At 43.4% G+C, this 21,145-nt stretch overlaps 1 protein-coding gene across 5 annotated transcripts in view; it reads right to left on the reverse strand.

Moving 5' to 3' along the window:
* Window positions 1-8,714: 8,714 nt before the first annotated feature.
* SAMD7 (sterile alpha motif domain containing 7) overlaps window positions 8,715-21,145 on the reverse strand; it is a 34,098-nt gene continuing 21,667 nt past the window's right edge. For 3 of the 5 annotated variants that reach the window (XM_070072536.1, XM_002716392.5, XM_070072535.1), the window contains 2 exons: window positions 19,156-19,266; window positions 12,908-15,888 (listed from right to left, as the gene is read on the reverse strand). In XM_070072536.1, the coding sequence (XP_069928637.1) occupies window positions 15,694-15,888; window positions 19,156-19,266 (306 nt within the window). In that variant the 3' untranslated portion in view covers window positions 12,908-15,693. Of the gene's footprint in view, window positions 8,830-10,688; window positions 11,391-12,907; window positions 15,889-19,155; window positions 19,267-21,145 lie in introns of those variants that run through there. The other 2 variants (XR_011388063.1, XM_070072537.1) reach the window with 2 other exon arrangements.

Consider the following 21,145-nt stretch of genomic DNA (forward strand, 5'->3'; position numbering starts at 1 on the left):
AGATATATGTCACTTGAGCAGGAAGGATGCTCCTGCTCCACGCTTTGTACATTCTGGGCCCTCCTCTACCCCGTGCCGTAAAAGCCATGACAAGCTACCTCTCAAGGAAGAGGTTTTTTCAGGGAACTCTACTTTCTGCATCATCTTTACTTGTCACAGGTAAATAAAACTTTCCTTTTAACAACTCCCACTGAAAGCTGATTTTTTATATACATTATATACTGTGGCAAAGTGGGCTAAGACCTTGCTTGCGGTGCCAACATCCCATCTGGCTACCGATTCATGTCACAGCTGCTCCACTTCCAATCCAGCTCTCTGCTATGGCCTGGGGTAGCAGTAGAGGATGGCCCAAGTCCTTGGGCCTCTGCACCCATGTGGGAGACCCAGAAGAAGCTCCTGGCTCCTGGCTTCAGATCAAGTCATCTCTGGCTGTTGTGGCCATTTGTTGTGGCCTTTTTATCTCTCCCTTTTTCTGTAACTCTGCCTTTCAAATAAATAAATAAATTCTTTTTTTTAAAGCTGATTATTTGGTGACACTCTGAGCAAATTAACCCCTTATGTGTGCCAAGAAGAAAAGCTCCTTTTTTGAAATCTATACAGATGTGTGTGTGTGTGTGTGTGTGTGTACGTGTGTACACATGCTTCTTTTATTGGCAAAAAGCTTGCATGGTTTTGCTGAAAGAACCTAAGGAAGTAGATTCCCTACTAGGAATCTGTTTGCATCTACTGATTGATACCAAGGCTGAAAAAGACCTTGAACTCGGTGAGAGGGCACACACAGCATATCTAAAAGACTGGTGTGGTCCTCGCAGAGGGCAGGGTTTTGGAAAGAAGGATGTGGGACATCCTCAGAGCAAGGAGCATCTTACAGAAGAAGAGTCCAGCCTGGCAGATTAGACAAAATAGGGCATGGGCTTCGGAGGTGGAATTTTAGGTCTCTGCTGCAGGATTCACCTCAATGCAGACCTCTGGCAGTAGATCTGACTCTTGGCAAAAGTTGCTTAGTTTATTAATTGAAAGAGTCCCGAGAGTAAATGTTTGAACACTTTGGGTCCAAGGAAGCTTGCTGTGGGATCCTGTGCTGCTGCACCTGAGGATAACCCAGATGGAGTATTCTTCTTACCTTGTAAGTCAACAGTTTGGAACTCGAGCCCCCAGCACAGCTGCAGAACCGTTGTTCGGTGACAGCCTATGTTGCAGTAGGCATTGATGACTTCCCATTCTACCAGTACCAGGAGACAGCTGCAGGCACAGAACAGCTTCCGCACTGAGTAAAACTTCTACAGAGCTGTCTGCCTTGAGGCTGTGGAGTCCTGGTCCAGCATACCGTAATGACTAATAATGACCATAGTGATTCATGGGCATATGTAAGATCCCTGAAGGTTCTAGAAAGTTTCCAGCATAGGCACACTGTTAAAAACTGGGCTTTTCACACACAGTTAAGCAAGAGGGGGAAGCAAGGTGCTACTGAGATTAAGATACTTACATCATGGTAGAACTTTTGTAGGTGGGAGGCCAGCAGACCGGGGCGGCCCCAGAGCTTCACATTGCCATGTAAGCAAAGCAAAACCCAGCACAACAATAAAATAAAACTAGAGACTTTACCAATCAGAAAACACCAGCTCACTTCAAACCAGGGTCTTTCCAGTCCAACCAATTAAATATCTATCTTGTGTTTTACTTCTGCCCTCAGCCTATATGAGCTCTCTGTCCACGTTCCTGTAGCAGAACCTTATGAATTATTTTTGGTTCTGAGTGTTGTCTGATTCATGAGCCATTCTTTGATCAAATAGACTCTTTACATTTTTACATGTCTGTTTATCTTTTAGCAGGAGGGGACTTTATTGCTTACCCATTGTTTGAGACAGGTTTGCTCTGGGTTTCTAGAGTTGGAACAATAGTTTGTCCTAGCCTATTTTGTCTCCAGAGCATACACTGTAGCTATTTCAACCTGTAAAGCAAGCAGATCTTCATGAGATGTCATCGTCCTGTTGCACATGAGTAGTAATCACCTCTTCCTTACTCAGACATTTCCTTCCCCATGATACCAACTGTATTAACAGGCTGGACCCAAGATCCAGATGATCAACTTAAAACATTTATCAGTAACTCACAGGCAATTATAGCTGAATGCACATCTACCAGAAAATCTTACATGCGTCAAAGCACGGCCAGTCATGACTGACAACCTTCAGGCAAATAGCCGGAGTTTGTAGGAGCTTGGAAAAGCCAAGAGTCAAAGTAAAGAAAAGGAAGGGACAGCTTCCAAAGCAGCATGGGATTTGCCATTTTATGGGCAAGTTGAGTGTCTTCTGTTTGCTTTTTGGGATCCTCTCTAAACCACTTTCTGCCTGCTTTCTAGCCCGGAGGCTGGCCTGTGGGATTGATATGAATGGTCTCCATTGACTTCCAGCTTCTGGCTAGGCTGCGTCAATGGAGAGCCTGGAAGGAGCCTGGAGGATGGGAGGAGAGGGCAGGTTTCAGTCTGCTGGCTCACCTTCCTACTGGGAGGCAGCAGCCTGGCTGAGTCCCTGGGGAAACATCACAGTCTTGGCTAGGCAGCTCTCTGCACTCAGCTCTCTCAGTCAGGGCTTTGGAGTTGGTTCAGCGTAGCATGGTGTAAGCTCCAGCTGCTCCCAGCCTGAGGAGGGGAACACAGGCAGAGACACTAGGAGAGGCTGGTTGGCTTGTGCTGTCACAGGTTAGAGCTTCCCAGCCAGATCCCATGATGGGGCAGGCTGCATGCCCATTAGCTCCAAGGACTTCCTGTCGCACCAGGGAAAGGAGTCCCTGACTAGGGGTGGAGGTGATGCTGGAGGCCCCGGGGAGGTGCAGGGGTTGGGGGGTGGGTTTTGGCCTGATGAAGGAAACACCAGGGTCAGTCCTCTCCTCTCCTAGAGTAGAAAGTGAATGGGTAATCGAAGCAGGCGTTTTTGTTACTTCCTACTGGGAAGAACTGCAAATTCAAATAGTACTGAGATTTCTCACATCGCAGACTAGCAAAGATCAAAAGTTTTGATAAAATTCTTGGCAAGAGGGTCAAGCAACAGGCACTCATTCATACTGCTGGCAAGCATGTACAATTTTACAACATCTGTGAAAACAATAATTTGACAGGCCCTTTGGCCCAGAATTGCACTTTCAAGAATTTTTTGTGCAGCTATGCCTGCATCTGTATAACGTTACATTTATCCCCAAAAGAAGAAGCATGAGGCACGGTAGCAGCTGCTGCCACTGAAAGCAAGAGGAATCTTTGCCAGGCAAGGTGCAGGCCATGTACAAGTAAAGAATGACAACACTTCTAGCCAGACCCAGCACTGTGGCGCTGCTGGAATAGAGGTAAAACGTTATATGCTGGAGGAAATGAGTAAGAATCGGGTGCCCACCACCTACACTGGGGACGAGCTAACCTGTTCTGATCAATCATTTGGAAAAAGCAGACACTCTGGGATGGCAGGTTCAAAGCCTCACCGCCCTGGAGCACACATGCTCTTCCAGGCGTGGGCCTCTCTGGTCCCCTCTACCAGGTCTAACCTACTCTCAGCTCAGGCCAGGTGAAGAAGCAGCTCAGCATAACCCAGACCTTGTTGCAAACATCTCATTTGTAAATGCTTCCTAGGAACTGGCAGGAGTGTACCAATGTCTCTGAGCTAGATGGCAAGAACAGTAGGCAACAATGAAGCATTGCTCTCCTTCCACCCAGACACTTGAGCTACTGATCATTTTCCTGTCTCAATCTGTTTTGATAGTAGGATTTCTTTTGCTTCATTTGTTGAGCTCTCTTACAAAACTCATCATTCACGAGTGAGCAGAGAGCTGTTCTCTGCTTGTGTAACCTTGCAAGTGGGTGAGGGGAGGGTTTCGGAAATGACACAATAAAGTGTAAAGCCTTGCAACACAACCAGGCGCTTTAGACAGAGTGACAGCAGTCATCTGAGGAGCTGCCTGAGGGGTAATCAATCCACACGGAGAGTTTCTCTTTACGTGATTTTTCTATTAGCTCTGGTTGGATTACCTGCTTTCAGTTTTCCCAACTTAACTGTAGAAAGTGTTGGGAAATCTGAAAAAAGAGTTTCCTACAAGACTTTACTTTTTAGGAAATAAGCAAATCAAACCAGATTTTGTCATGCTAGCACTTCAAGGCACAGGTCTTGCCTCCTCTAATACATATGCACATACATGCATGCACATGCATGTAGGGAGAGAGAGAGAGGGAGGGAGGGATGTGTGTTTGGATGGACAGATGTATGTCATGGAGTATTAATTGACAGGGATCTTATGCATAGGCCACTGCCGTCATTCCCAAGATTAGAAAATGGAGGCTTAAAGAACTAAAATGAGATACAATTATTGCAAGATTTAATTTTTTTCTATTTATTTCAGAGGCAGAGAAAGCAACAGAGAGAGGGAATGAGACAAAGACAGAGAAATAGATGAAGACAGACAGAGAGCTCTCACCTGCTGATTCACTCCCAAATGCCCACAACTGCTTGAGAAATAAGACTACTCCATTGCAATGCAAACTTAGATCTTTAGCTCCAAATGAAGCACTGTCTCACTTGTGAGACACTGCCTGTGGGCTTGTGAAATCCTGCTCCTTTTAAGGAAGGGTTTTCTATTGACTTGGCTAGTGCAGATTTGTGGTTTACCGATGGTTTCAGGTAAGAACTTGACCTGGTCTTCATTTGGCAGGTGCATGGGAACAGAATGGTGCAGCAATTGCTGTATTATCTCCAGTAGCTTGTGAAGAATTGAACTTTTAAAGAATTATTTATGGGGCCAGTGCTGTGGTGTGGCGGGTGAGGCCACAGCCTACAGTGCGGCATCCCATATGGGTGCCAGTTCAAATCCTGGCTGCTCCACTTCAGATCCACCTCCCTGCTGTGGCCTGGGAGGGCAGTAGAAGAAGGTCCGGGGTCGCTGGGCACCTGCACCCACATGGGAGACCCAGAAGAAGCTCCTGGACCCTGGCTTCAGATCAGCGCAGTTCCGTCCATTGTAGCCAATTGGAGAGTGAACCAGTGGATGGAAGACCTCTCTCTCTCTGCCTCTCCTTCTCTCTGTGGGTAACTCTTTCAAATAAATAAATAAATCTTTTTAAAAAAGTTTTTTTTTATTTGCAAGGTAGAGTGACAGAGAGAGAGAGAGAGAGCATGATGGAGAGGGTGAAGAGAAGGTCTGGAAGGAGCATGAGAAAGTTCAGCATCCCATGATTCCAATACAGTTTTTGTGATGGGAACCTTGGGATACTGGATAGTTCATAAACAAAGAAATTATCATGATCGTCACATATATGATTGCATAATGATTACCTTAAAACAGTCAATCACGTCATCTTATTCTTCAACCATTCATTATTTTGGGTGCTTTGAAACAGTGCACAGAGGCAGGCGCCGTGGCTCACTAGGCTAATCCTCCGCCTGCGGCGCCAGCACCCTGGGTTCTAGTCCCAGTTGGGGCACCGGATTCTGTCCTGGTTGCTGCTCTTCCAGGCCAGCTCTCTGCTGTGGCCTGGGAAGGCAGTGGAGGATGGCCCAGGTGCTTGGGCCCTGCACCCACATGGAAGACCAGGAAGAAGCATCTGGCTCCTGGCTTTGGATTGGCGCAGCGCCAATCTCTCTGTCTCTCTCTCTCACTAACTCTGCCTGTCCAAAAAAAAAAAAAAAAAAAAAAAAAGTGCTCAGAATTCATAGTTGCTGATTTCAAAGGGCTAAAAAATCAAAAGGGTGAGATGAGATATTACAATTGAAAAGTAAAATTATGGGGCTAAAAAAGAGAGAATTTAAAAATTCAGGTTGTAGGGAAGCACTGATCAATGTATCCAGCCCTCCTGGCCACACAGATTTGGTATAAGATAGAAAAGAGTCAATGTGACAAGGTGACAGCTAGGTGACAGCTAGGACTCTGGATCTATTAGGGAAGACACATGCTCTTCTTTTCTATTTGTCTTTGGAGAATGTTAGGTCTACTTTGCTACAGGCATACTGCTATGCTGAGAGGGCCTTGAGCTGCTTGGAAGCCGCTTGCACAGAACAACTTGCGAGTCAAGGAATGCAGCTCAACAAGAAACTGGATCCTTGGTGACATCATTTGAACCAGTAGATTAACCTTGGCAGCTAGACTTCTTTGTAAATCAAAGATTTTAATGTTCATGAAAAGCTTCTGAATCTTCCTACAAAATATTGTATTTCATCCCTAGCATCCACCCATCATGCCTTTCCTGCACAAATCCCTGTTTTTTGAAAAGCTCTTATTCTTGTCCTTTATCTTAATTTTTAAATTTTTAATTGGTTATTGACAGATTCAATGTGCTTTGTAAATACAAGCCTAAGAACACAGTGATTTTTCCCTTACTCCCTCCTTCCCTCCAATCCTGATTGTTATAACAAAGTGCCAATTTATATTTTAAATATTTCAGTGATAGCAATCAGAAGTCAGTCAAAACACTCATTTGAAAAATTCTCTGTAAGGGAAGTAGTGCTTAGGGAGTATATTGTAGATGCCTTTTGCTTGGAGAGTTGATGAGTCTAAGTCAAACACTGGCAATGATTTTTTTATGCCTGTGGCATGGGAATGGTCATCAGGCCTGGAGTAAAATTTGTGTGTGTGTGTGCGTGTGTGTTTCATCTGCTCTCAGGGCTAAAAATGTTGCCCTTTACTTCTGTTTGGAACTGTCCTTTGGCTATCATTCGTGTGTGACCTGTGCAATCAGACACTGGCTGATTCATTATGATCCCTGGGCAATGAATCTTTATGTATTTGCTTGCTTTATTTAATGAGTGGTTTTCCAAACAACTGGTGTTAACACAGAGCAGAAACAGCCAAGTTGATCATGTAGGAAAATCTGAGTATGAAAGGATTCCAACCCATTGCCAGCCTCTGACAGGAATTCCAATCTCCTCTAACAATTTACCGTCATCACCTAATACCATAAGGTAAAACTACCATAAATAAAAGTTCTTCCTGCTGTTCCGAAGCAAGCTATTTCTATCTACTCAGTGTTTGAGGATCTAAACATGTGTCTGGAAAGAGAATGTTGCTATGTAGAGATCTGTGACAGAAGTCTTAAAATATCAGGGAACTGCTCTCAACTACTATTTATCAAACTGCACCAATGCTTCCTGTGAACACTTGTAATCTCTGTTCTGCAGGAGAGAGACAACTGCAGCAGACTTCTATCATCGAAGCCAAGCACAGGACTACATCTGAAATAATTCTGGCAAATACTAGGCTTCCTGTCCAGAACGTGTTGGATTACTCACATAAATGTCAAAGAACAGGTCTGCAGTTTAGCAAATTACCAGCTTGGCCCACGTAGAAGGAAAAAAAAAGTTCCCAAGCTTCCACATTTTGCAGGGTTCAGAGAGCAGTTGAATGACAATTCTAGTCTATGATTCAAAGTAGTTGGTGCATAATCTACTTTAGGAGAGAAACAAGCTTCTGATTTATAACAGAAGGTTAAACTTTGCTTTGTGGATACTGTACAATGTGTCCAGGTAAATTAATTAAATAACTTTACAACAGTATGGAATAAAGACAGAAATGTCTGAGGAATAGGCGACTGAGACAAATCAAAGAGAAACAAGACTGCAGATAGAGGAGAAAGGCTATTTCAACCCCTCTTGTAATTACAGCTCATGGGTTGCACATCCTAGTGCGTGTATGTGTGTGTGTGAGTGTGTGTGTGTCAGTGTATGTGTCTGTGAAGAGGCCTAGAGGGATGGGGCGATTATGACCCTGTCCCCCAGCAGTCATTTGAAAAACTCACCAAGACTTTGGGGGTAAGTGGGAGACTGGCTGAGATGACAACTACAGGAAAATTGAACGAATGGGTGTTTTACTGTTACGGGAAGTGCTTTGGAAGTGAAGTCCTCTGAATTTAGAAGGTGGTGGTCTAAGGGCTTGGGAGTCAAGAAGCGGGACAGAGCATGTGGACACATCCGCCGTCAAGCTGGTCGTCAGAACAGAGAGGAACATCCTCCACACGGTGAGACTGCTGAGACTTCCCAGGATCCACGGAGGGTCACGTGCGGCAGAACTCTTTGGGGGAGGATTTTCTGGATTAGCAAAGACAGGGGAAGACCTCGGAGCCCTGATTTAGAAGACCTGCAAGTTGGTATCAGCAAGAGGGAGTGGCTGGAAAAGGGAGGGTCCCGGAGCTGGAGATGGATGATCCCCTGCCAGGGACCCCCCTGGGGGTGTTCATCCTCCCTGCCGGTGCGACCAAGAGTAAATCCAAAGCAGTCTCCTCTCCACCAGGAATACAACCAAAACCTTCCCCCTTTTCCCGTAAGCCAAAGTAGAGGTTCTGGCCCAAAATGAACTACAAGGGTGAGGGGTGAATTGGAGTTAATTTTTCCGAGGGTTGCAATCCGTTTAGAAGAGGGCAGTCTTAGGATGGTAAGGGAGGTAATATCCCTACCCCTGCTGTCACAGCTGGTAGAAGTGGGACAGGAGGTTGCAGTCCTACTGCCTTTGGTTCTCCTCTCCCCAGTTCCCCTACCTCTTCTTTTGCAGCTCTTTCTCCTGGGTACGTGGGTCCAGTCACAGCGGGGTTTGCAGCAATGTGCTCTGAGGAGAGATGTCCCAGACAGCTTTTGCTTTCATCACAATATGTGCTGCTTTGCTTGGGGGTCTCTTTCCTGTGACACAGATGTCCCCAGTGCCAAAAGTCAAGTACCCAGTGAGAAGCAATCTCTGTAAAATCCATGAGATGACAGCACCCCCAGTGGTTACAAGGGCCCAGGCCTCCAGTGTGGGAGCACTGACAGCAGTGACTGAGCCCCAGAAAGGAGATGCGCTTTCTTCTTGTGCCCCCCAAGACGTGCTCTGGGAGAGTGAGAGGAAGACCTACAGTTAACATGAAGGATTTTAGCTTCTTATAACAGCTGATTTATCACATTTTCCAGAACTTTCTCACCTATTTTGAAATGAAATAAGCTATTTCTCTCCATAGGAATGGAACTGCAGGAAAACAAAGAAACAAACCCTGATATGGAAATCTAGCTGTTACCAAAGAGGAGCACAGAAAGGCACCTCAGAGTCCTGAAGACTAGTTTAGAAATCACAGAACGAAGAATTTTAAGGGAAGACTGACAGGGAATGGGCTGATAAAGGATTTGGGCTTGTTCTGATATTTATTTTTTTTTCCTCTCACACTTGTATTAGCTAACCACACACACACACACACACACACACACAATTACCGCTTACCACAAATTCTACAGTCAACAACTCTGCATGACCATAAGCCGGCAGATCTAAGACCTGTGCTGTTCACCTTTCATCCCTAGCTGTAGCACTGGGCCTGCTACACAGGTTTTTCAGGAATTAGCTACTGAGTGAATGAACTGTTCAACAGTGATACCAAGGAACCGATGGCTTCCTAATTATTTCTACAAGTCTGTAAATGACTGAGAAAGAGAAAACAGCATTTGTAATAAGAGGAGGAGGATTAGGATGGTTAGCTTAATATTATAACTGTAAAAACACTGGCAGCAGTGATGTTCTCCAGGAATAATTTGAAAATTATTAGAAATTTATAAATTAAAGCTTGTCTTCTTTCTTCCATGTTAAAGACTAAGGGATGACCTACATAGAGAAAGTAGTCAGATTTTTTTTACAGAAATAGTGCTTGAGACCCTTAATTTTGTTTTTGTAAGATTATATTTATAGCATTATGTGACAATTGTTAATTAAATTCAGTACATTTTTATACACTTTATACATTTAATTAAATTAGTTCATTTTTTGTTTAGCTAGTAAAATACAATGAACTAATAGGGAATGAGTCAAAGAGGGAACTAAAATGTATTAGAAAGTATTTCTTAACTTGGGTGCACAGATTAAGAACAATCTGATTTTTCAAAATGGTGCTCAGTGATGTTCAGGTGAGATGAGCTTCTCACAGCTGCACGATGATACGTGAGCCATGTTCAGCTATGTCAAAGACTTTGGGCCTTATATTGCCATATGTAGAGAGACAGGCTGGATACCTACACTGAATGGACTGCAACTGTCTATAAACAGACCTTTCTTACGTCCATAATAAAACAACAGTGTGCATATTTACTATGATGAGACATTGTATTTGCTTAAAGCATATATTTAGTATTTGTGGGCATAATAAAAAATCACATGTTTTATTAAAATTCTGTTAAAATTTATTTTGAGAGGCAGAGAGAGTAAGAGCAAGAGGAAGAGATGGAAAGAGGGCACTCCCTTCTACTGGTTAACTCCCCATATGCCTACAACAGCCCCAGCCCAGGGCCAGGCTGAAGCTAAAAGCTGGGGACTCAATCCAGGTCTTCCACAAGGGTAGCTGAAACCCAGTCACTTGACCTATCGCTGCTGCCTCCCAGAGTCTGAATGAGCAGGAAGCCAGTGTCAGGAGTGGAGCTGGGTATCAAATCCAGGCACAAGTGTCCCAACAGGTATCCTCACTGCTAGACCAAATGTCTGTCCCTATTCCATATATTTTAAATAGTAAGTATGTCTTTCTAAATATGCTGAATTTTTAAGCATTAGTATCCACACATATTCCCTTTAGGAAACATAACTTTTTAAAACTTTTATTACAGAAAATTCAAACATAAAGTGTGAACAATGTAATGAACTTCAAGAACTGAAAAGCCAGCTTTCACAAGTACCAGCTCATGACCATACTTGTTTCACTCACATGCTCAATGCCTTACCTACACCCTCTCCTCTTAACTTAGTTTTCCAAGCAAATCCACGTCGTGATATTGCCGGGACAGGTACTTTCTCTGGGCCTCTTTTTTCCCTACACGTTTCTGGGTGGACTAACGCTACAAGGCCCTGGCTGATCTTTTACCATTTCTTGAGATGGGTTATATAGATTGTATCCTTAACAAATGAGGTGGGGGCTGGTGTTGTAGTGTAGTGGGTAAAGCTGCTACCTGCAGTGCCGGCATCCCATATGGACGCCAGTTCTAGTCCCAGTTGCTCCACTTCTGATCCAGCTCTCTGCTATGGCCTGGGAAAGGAGCAAAAGATGGCCCAAGTCCTTGGGTCCCTGCACCCCTGTGGGAGACCTGGAAGAAGCTCCTGGCTCCTGGCTTTGGATTGGTGCAGCTCTGGCTGTTATGGCCAATTGGGCAGTGAACCAGCGGATGTTAGACTCTCTCTCTCATTCTCTGCCTCTTTTCTCTCTGTGTAACTCTGACTTTCAAATAAATAAATAAATCTTTTTTTTTTTTTTAAAGAAATGAGGTAGCATCTCTCCACACTTTTCACCTACCACCATCAGAATAAAGCGCAGGCATGCTTACTGCTTGCTGTAAAACTGTCGGCTTCCCCAGTCGAGCATTCCTTAGCTGAGTAGCAAATCCCTTGCGTGCAGCTATTCTCTGGATCCTTCTGTGTTACTCCTACGGCAAAAGGAGCCAACACACACACGCTGGTGTTCATGCTGCTTACCATACCATGAGTAATAAAATCCTTTGTCTGTAACCTAAGAATCTTGTGTGTTGGCTAGTCACCAGAAAATAATTATAGCCTAGTTAATTAGATTGAGGCAGAATCCAACCAAATCCCAGATACAACACATCTCATTTTATCTGTACATATTTCAGTATATAATCCTAAAACACAAGTTTTTTAAAAAAAGAAACTGCAATACTGCTATTACATCTTAAAAAAATTCTTTACTATCATTGAATACCTCACTCGTGTTCAAATTTTCCCAATTGTTTCATAAATTTTATAATGTGTTTGAGTAAAGATTCAAATAATTTCCATGATTGTATTGGGTAATTTGAATTAAAAAATTTTTATTATAGAAAAATATATGTAGCATAATATCTACAATTTCTAAGTGTATAATTCAGTGGTATTAATTACATTCACAATGTTGTATACCAATCACTGCTGTTTCCAAAGCCTTTCCACCTGAATGATTTGAATCTTAAGTATTTTTAATCTAGAAAGATTCCTTCTTTCTCTGGGAGTGTCAATTGGTAAAGTCAACAACAGGAGTCACTGTGCACTTACTCCTCATGTAGGATCTCTGTCCTTAATGTGTTGTGCATTGAGATTTAATGCTATAACAAGTACTCAAATAATATATTTCACTTTGTGTTTCTATGGGGGTGCAAACTGTTGAAATCTTTACTTAATGCATACTAAACTGATCCTCTGTAAAAAAAAAAAAAAGAAAGAAAAGAAAAGAAAAGAAAAGAAAAGAAAAGAAAAGAAAAGAAAACTATCAACTCCCAACTTGACTCTCACTGGGATTAAACATGACAATAGGTCTGATCTGATTTCATCATCATTTAAAAAAATCATCTATTATTTTTCACTTTATGTTTCTGTGTGGGAGCAAACTGTTGAAATCCATACTTAATGTATACTAAGCTGATCTTCTGTATATTAAGATAATCGAAAATGAATCTTGATGTGAATGGAAGGGGAGAGGGAGTGGGAAAGGGGAGGGTTGTGGGTGGGAGGGACGGTATGGGGGGGAAGCCATAGTAATCCATTATTCATACTTTGGAAATGTATATTCATTAAATAAAAGTTAAAAAAAAAATCAGGTCATTTCTACTATAGAGTTTGCACAACCCAGAGTTTGCTATTTTGACAATGATGGTATTGTTCAACATACTCCTCTATTCCTATGTTTCCTGTAAATGGGTTTTTGGAGCTAGAGGTTTAATTAGATTCAGATCAGTTTTTTTTTTTTTTTTTAAGACTGTTTCACATGGGGTTTCATGGGTTTCCATCAGTCTGCACATAATGTGATTGTTCCTTTTTGTGATGTTGGCAGCCAATTAAGATCATTATCTAAATTTTATTAATGGCAACAAAATGTGAATATTTGAATTCTAGTATTTCTTCTTAGTAGTTATGATACTTGTATAGATGAAACAGTTGCAAAGTACTCCACTACACAGATGTTAATTCCACCAGTCTAAACAGAATATTTTATAAGTTGTAATAATTTATCAAACAGAATTTTGTTGTGATTGGTTTTCAAACAAAAGAGAGGGTTTTGTTCTTGCTCTTTGTTTTTTCTCCTAAAGGGTACAGACTAAAGTATCTCAAGACTAAAGTATCATTTGAGGAAAGGTTAAAATCTGTGCCTGTCTGAGAATGTAAGTAAAAATTTTACCTTCCAGAACCATCTGTTACTAAAATGATCCCTTTGTTAAAAGATACTTAGGAATCTGTAATCTGGAAAGAAAGCAGTCTTGGTACAGTCAAGCAATTTGTCTCCTTGGCTTCCCGTGAAGTGTACTGAGAGCTGGAGGGCTGCCTTTACGTGTCTCTTCTGGTTCTTTTTAAATGCGTGGATCTAAAATTAAACACAGTGCTCGTTCTGGTGATGGTGCGTGCCAGGATGGCTTATCAGAACATTTTCCTTAGAGCAACTTTGAGACACATCTGTTCAAGTGAATCAGTTACCAACTCAATTGACTCAGAAATCAGAAATTCAGAAGTCACCATATGGATTAAATCACATGCTCCCTTTGCTACTAAAAATATTCAGGCTTTCTTTTTACTCCTCCACTCCCACCCCAACCCTCCAGCATCTGTTAATTTACACTGGGCATTTTGTGGGAATTATAGCTGATAAAAGGTCATGTGACAAAATAATTTTCTAGTATGCTGGGAACTGAATGAACAAAAAGGGAGGAAGAGAGAGCGAGGTATCCTTTGAATTATCTTTTCTAAAATTCCTGATACTTGTTATTTGTTAGCTTATTGTTATCTAAAGTATCTTGTACAAAACTAATACAATTGGGGTCAGCATTGCAGCACAGGTTAAGCCACCACTTATGACAGCGACATCTCATACTGGAGCAGTGGTTCAAGTCCAGCTCTTCTATTTCTGATGAAGGTTCCTGCTAATGTGCCTGGGAAGTAGCAAGAGCTGGCTAAAGTACTTGGGCCGCTGCCACCCATATGGGAGACCAGGATGGAGTTTGTGGCTCCTCACTTTGGTTTGACTCAACACTGGCTGTTATGGACATTTGAGGAGTGAACCAGGGGATGGAAGATTCTCGCTCTGCCTTTCCCTGTCACTCTGCCTTTGAAATAAATAAATACAAATCTTAAAAAAAAAAAAAAAACTAATAAAAAAACTAATAAAATCTTGAAATGTAGGGGTATTTTTCCCCATTTCCCTGTCTCTCATAAAAGGAAATAAGAGGGTAAATCAACAATTCACATGTGCATTTGGTGGTATAACACAGTTTTATGTCAGAAGAAAACCTGCTGACTTCACGTTAACAAGGAAAGCAAGTGAAGCTCAAGGAAGTGGCCTGGCTTGAGGGGCAATGACTTCCAAAGCTCCCCTTCCAACTCAGAGAGTGAATGCGGATAGTGTGCTACTTGTGTTTACTAAATATCCTTGGTTTGTTTTCATGTTTCATTGTTCTGAATCAAGTTACTCCAAAACTTGGTGGCTGAGAGCAACACACATTTATCACCTCACAGTGTCTGTGGGTCAGGGACCCAGGGGCAGCTGAGCTTGGGGCTTGGGCTCAGGGTGTCTCTGAGCTGCCATCAGGCTGTGGACACCCATGGCACCTTGTGATTTCCTTACCTGACTGTCAACAGCTCTTGCAAAGTCCCCTGTCCAGTCTGATCACGAGGGGCTTTCCCCAGGGCTGCCTGGGGACACGGAAGTGGCTTTCCCAAGGGCAAGTGATACCAGCACATACTGAGCCCTGGCACTTACATCCCCTGGCATCCCCGCAATGTCTTCATGGGAAAGAACTGCCACCTGGCAGCCCCCTCACAGGGAGGGATCAGGATCACACGAGAGCCTGAGTGTCCGGGACAGGGATCCTTAGGGCAGCAGGGGCCATCTTACTACTACAGCTTGTTCATTTCAAAAGCAAAATTTAAAGAATAGAAAATACATCCTCATGGTTAACAATTCAAAATGCTCAAGGTGGGTACAGGGTAAGACGTCTTCCCCATAGTCCTGTCAGCTAGGCCCCTGCTTCAACAAGTTGTCAACCTTTTCTTGTTATCTTTCTAGAGACACTTGCCAGACACTGTGGTGCAACATGGGACTCTGTGGGCACAAACAGGAAGCTGCTCTCCTCGCTCCCTCCCCTTGGCCAGCTGAAGCCTGTTTCGCAGAGATAACTCCTCCCGCCCCTGGGTGGAGTCCCAGGTGGGTGCCATAACTTCTCATCTTCCTGTCAGATAACAAGGAAGCCGCCAGGTCCAACACAGTTTCATTTCAGAAAGAAAATACTCAGTCCCGAAGTCAGCCACACTGGGAACGTCACAGCTGGGCCTGCGTTAGGCTGGCAGTCTGAGATGGGAAAAGGTGTCGGACTCGGGGTCAGCTTCTCCGGTCCTCGGCTTCGTTCTACTCCCTTTTCCTCTTCTGCCTCCTTCTGCTCCCAGCCTTTGTCTCTTCAGAGGTTGTGGGTGGGAGATGAACAAAGAAAGGTCAGGAAGGAGCTGTTACTTCAGCTTCGGCTCTTTCGTTTTCCCAACTGTAGCTTCCTTGCTGTTTGTAAATTCTTTCCTTCACTGCCATTTGCTTCCAAAGACGGGCCCATGGTCCCTTGGTGCTGGGCTTTCTTGCAAAGTCTCCTCTAAGACAGCTCCAGAAGGGCCAGCCTCCTGCTCTCTCGTCCTCTGTCTGGCTCTGGGAAATCCTCACACACCTCTGTAATAGCCTAGACTATTTCTGTTCCTTGGTGGTTTTTAATTTCTCATGTTATCTTGCTCCATTCCCTTAGCAACTGATATCTCTTGGGAACAAGGAATGTTCAACCTTTCACTCCAGGAATTAAAATCCAAAAGAGGAGATGGATCTGCTGGGTGATCGAGTGCTTGTCTTGCATGGGTAGGAAGTGAAAGGCTTTTCTTGTAGAACAGACTTCCCATATGCTGAGATACCTTTGAAGATAAAATAATTGGAGTAATTATGAGTTCTTTCCATAACCTGTGGTTAAACAGGGCAGGGAGGAGTGGTGGGAGGCTGAGGTAATGGCATGGAGCATCTCTAAGAGCTGTGGGGGTCTCAGTTCCAGGAATTGGAGAGCTTTTCTCTCACTCAGAATCACACAGCGATTGCTGCTGTGAATCTGGGTACGAAGGTGGCCCTGTCTGCCATTCCCCTTCCCGGTCCTTCTGTGGTTCATCTGTACTCACAAGTGATTTCACTCTGGGTTCACCCTCCCCCACCGGTCCCACAGGAACTCCCATCACAGTCTTCTCCAGGCTGAAGCTAAAATTATTTTTAACAATTAATTAATTAATTAATTTGAAAGGCAGAGATATTTAGATGTCTTCCAACTGCTGATTCACTCCCCAAATGTTTACAACAGCCAGGGCTGGGCAGGCCTAACCCAGGAGCTAGGAACTTAATCTGGGTTTCCCATGTGGATGGCAGGGACCCAAGTACTTGAGCCATCACCTGCTGCCTCTGGTGTATGCATTAGCAGGAAGCTAGAATTGGTAGTGGAGGTGGGACTTAAACCCAGGCACTGCAACATGAGATGAAGTTGTCCTAAGGGTATCTTAATCACTTCATAAAATGTCCAGTGCAAGGCTAGAAATCTTTAGGCAAACTTGACATATGCCTGGTGAGACATAAACAAGACTGCTCTGGGACTTTGTATTCCAACACTAAGCACTAGGCTTTAGTTGCCCATGCAACCAAGCTGATGCTGGATGGCACCCAGGCTATATTGTCAGCTCAAATCCCAAGCTGCCTCCATTCTGTCAACATATTCATATATGAGTTCTCAATTCCAGGAATGTTTTCTTCTTCTTCCATCCTTTGCCTGCATGTCCATTTCAGATCCAGCTTCTATACTTCTGTTCTGGAGGGTGAATATCCTCCTTCTCTTAAAAATATTCATTTTATTTGAAAGGCAGGGGAGGAGGAGGGAGAGAGGGAGCAAGAGACAGAGAGAGAAAGAGAGGGAGAGAGAGGGGGAGAGAGAGAGAGAGAGAGAGAGAGAGAAACTCCCACCTGTTGATTCACCCCCCCCCCCAAATGCCTGCAATAGCCAAGGCTGGGCCAGAACTGAATCTGGGTCTCCCATGTGGATGCCACAGACCAATCTACTTGAGCCATCATCTGCTGCCTCCCAAGGTATGCATTAGCAGGAAGCTGTTTCTGGGGGTGGAGGATCCAGGACTGAAACCAGCACTCTACTATAGGATGCAGGCATCCCAGCTTGCAGCCTAACTGCTGTGCTCCATGTCTGCCCCAGGTTTCCTTCTTGGCCATGCTTATAGTGGAATCTTGCCATCAGTGCCCATTTTGGAGATTGAGGTCTTATTATGTATTCACTGATGAACCATCTCTTGTCTGTTTACTTTCTGGAATTTCCAAGTGTTGCTCAGACTTTCAATTCTGCTGCTTCAGTTGGAGCCCTGGAAATTCCCAACCCCAAGGACTCTATCACTGTCCAGTTTGGCTGATATCTGCCACCAACTGGGCCTTCCCCCAGCACCTGTAGGAGTCCTGTGCTATTGTGCTGGAACACTACACCCAGGACATCATCTCTCAGTTGGGCTTCATGGAGATACATATATGTAAGAGATGAATATACCAAAAGTGAATGACAAATCAAAGGCAAATACATTTGATTTGAGGGAAAAAATCCCAAGAGATATCATCATAAGTATGCCAGGAGGTAAAGTATACTTACTAAACAAACAAAATTTAAAATTTAAAAATGAACATCATATTGTGTTAATGTTAATTTCTTAGTTTTGACAAGCGCAGCAGGGACTGTAAGATATTAAGAGAGAATGGGTGAACTCTGTGTACTGTTTTTGCAACTTTTCTGTATATAATATTATTCCAAAATAAAAAATGGAAACAAAAAAGAGTCAAAAGGATTATTTACATTAGAAAAAAGAACTTTATCCTAAACATTTTACATAAATAAAAATGATTTTGGAAAGACATTCTGAAATCTCAGCTCCTGACATAAATGTTTATTGTGATTAGCTGCAGTCCTGCATAAATTCTAGGACAAAGTAGCTGCTGCTTCTTGGACTCACTTTTAGGAAGCTCATTCTTCCAATAAGTAATTATTGACCTAGTATGAGTCTTGTATGTTCTGAGGATACATCATCCCACTGAATACATAAAGATTCTTTTCCTCATGGAATTTACATTCTAGTAGGATGGAAAAATCACAATAAATACTGAATACAACAAACAAGTAAATTACATTGCATGCTTGAAGATGATAAGTGTTATGGGAGGAAAAACAGAGCAGGAAAATGGTTATCAGGAGTGTGCCTGGGAGGAGTGTAGCTGAGTAAAGATGAGGATGAGGGAATAGAAATGAGGCTATTGAAGGAAGAGCACCCTAGGTGGGGAACAGCAGCAGCAGTGGGAAGGCCCTGAGATGCAGCAAGCCCAGAGTGCTTAAGGAGCAGCTAGGGCCAAGTGAGCAAGTGCAGAATTAGCAAGAAGGAAAGACATGGAAGACAAGACCAGTAAGGTGAGCTGGTGTTAAAAGGGGAGGAACACAAATGATATAGGACTTTGGTTTTTGACTCTGAAGGAAATGGGGAGCTATTTCAGGGTTTTGAGCAGAAAAGTAACATGGTCTGCTTATGGATTAATGAGATTATTTGTTGTATTTTTATATAGAGTCTGGTGGATTAGGGTTAGAGGGGAAGAGACAGATTTGCCATCTTCCGGTTCACTCCCCAAAGGGCCACAATGGCCAGGGCTGGACCAGGCTAAAGCCAGGAACCCAGAACTCCACCCTAGTCTCCCACCTGGTTGATAGGGCCATCCTCCCAGGCACACTAGCAGAGAACTAGATGCGAAGTAGAACAGCCTGGACTTAAACTGGCACTGTGATATGGATGCTGCCTGATAAAACCGGCAGCATAAACTGCTGCACCACAATGCTGCCCCTCATTTGGATTGTAAAGAGACCTAGCTGTTAAACATTTGCCAGCACAACACTGCCTACAGCCTCCCATTTATATCCAAGAGTGTGTACCAGCAGCCCATCCCATGTCTCCAGCTTCCACTACTTCTAGCAAGTCCCCAGCCACAGGGAGGAAAAGCTTAAATGAAAGAGATTAAATAAATGTTATTTATATTACAAAAAGACAAAAATATCATTTTTCTTTTAAACTTCACACCATTAATACATATTTCATTTTATCAAATCACCATACCTGCGATTGAATTTTTAATGCTGGTCCTAGCTTTAGTCCCATGGTGCCTCGAAGATGCTCCTCTGTGAGTAGTGGCAAAGTCTCCCCATCAATCGCATGGTCTTTAAATACCTTATTAAACACAAAATGTGTTAACCTCGTCCAAACGTCCTTTTTTAAGTGCTTGTTTCACATACAGATATTTCAGTCTTGGGGGAAACAAGTTAAGCCTGCTTGAGGATGACACAAAGAATTCATAAGACTTTCTACGTTTAGTTCTCTTTTCTGTGCTTCCAGAAGTGCACTGTTTGTGCTCATTAATACCCTGGCAGTGATGTATAATGCTGCGTTTACAGAACTCACTCCCACCTGGAATCATCATTATTCAAGAGCAGGGCCCCTGTCTTCTTTACCAGTGTAGCCCAAATGCAAAGGCTGTTGTTAAATGGTGGAAAGTACAAAGTAAACATTGCAGGCTGAATCAATCACTGGGCAAACTACTCTGAGTGAAGGCATGTGGGTCAAATTGTCACAGACGAGTGTCTTCCCTCCCATCTACAGGTGTGGTGTCTTCTGTCCACGGCCTTGGTGACTGGTCAAGGGGAGGACCCAAGTGAGCAGTGTCACCACTGGATCTTTCCAGCAGCCTCTTTGTTCTGACTCTTTCTTGGAGGTGACCACGCCTTCCTTTCTTCCAGAAGCTAGGAAGTCTGCAGGTGGACAGAGGCTGCAGGCAGGTCAAGAGGTAGATACAAACTGGACTGACAGACAGAAAATAACTTCATGAATTCCTACTTCAACTGGAGGACGATTCTGTGTTCACTGGTGAGCTTTCTCCACCCTCCTCAAATTTGGACCCTAAGAAGTCCTCTTTCATTTTCAGCAAATCATATAGCTTCCTACTTTATATAGAAAAGAACAGAAAAGAGAAAGAAGCTACTAGGTAGGAATTCCTTCTTATTCTGAGGAATGAACCTAAAATCTTACATATACATACATTTTTAATAATTTATTTTAGAGCAAGCATATTTTATGTGCAGGCTTCTTACTTACAACAAACAGTGCTGCAGAATCTCCTGAATGTTCCTAAATAGGTGAGTCGCCAACCTGTTCTACCTATCTATTTAAAGTTAAACGATGGGTGTTGTGGGTACTGTGGTTAAGCTGATGCTTGGGATGCTGTGTCCCCTGTCAGAGTGCCTGGGATAGAGTCCCACCTCTGCTTCTGATACGAGTTCCTGCTAATGTGCCTGGGAGATAGCAGGTGATGGTCAAGGTACTTAGGTTCCTGCCACCCACATGGGAGACCTGGATGGAGTTCCTGGCTTCTGGGATTGGCCTGGAATCCTTACAAAGAGAAGAGTAATGAGGTAGGATTGCCACCATAAATACACTTTCCATACATTTACATCAGCACTCCTTTCCCAGCCGTGACTCTTGTGGGCATCTGGGGAAGTGACTCAGCAGATGGAAGATCTCGCTCTGTCTCTGTTTCTCCCTTTCTCACTTCACCTTTCAAATAATTAAATAAATAAATATTTTTGAAAGAATTCAGGGCTTTGGGTTTCTATTTTCTTTTTTCTCTGAATTTCTTTTTCTGCTTACAGGAGGCGGGTGGTTGGAGGTTGCTGAGCAGGTAGCTAAGGCAGAGGTGAAGAGGACAGAGGGGTGTAACTCTGACTAGCTCCAGGGCTTTGGTGTGGCCCACTTAAAGATGGGCTGTGGGACAGGTGTTTGGGGCAGCTGTTTAGACACAGCTTGGGACACCCACATCCCAGATCAGAGTGACTGGCTTTGATCCCATCTCTGTTTCCAATCCTAGCTTCCTGCTAATATGTATCCTGAGAGACAAAAGGTGACGGTTCAAGTACTGGGGTCCTATGCAGGAGACCTGAATTGAGTTCTGGGTTCCTGGCTTCACCCTTGACTGTTGTGGGCCTTTGGAGAGTAAACCAACAGATAGAAGCTCTCTCTCTGATCCTCAAATAAGTGAAAATTAATATATACATTT

Source organism: Oryctolagus cuniculus, chromosome 4 (genome assembly GCF_964237555.1).
Source record: "Oryctolagus cuniculus chromosome 4, mOryCun1.1, whole genome shotgun sequence".
NCBI classification, from domain to species: Eukaryota; Metazoa; Chordata; class Mammalia; order Lagomorpha; family Leporidae; genus Oryctolagus; species Oryctolagus cuniculus.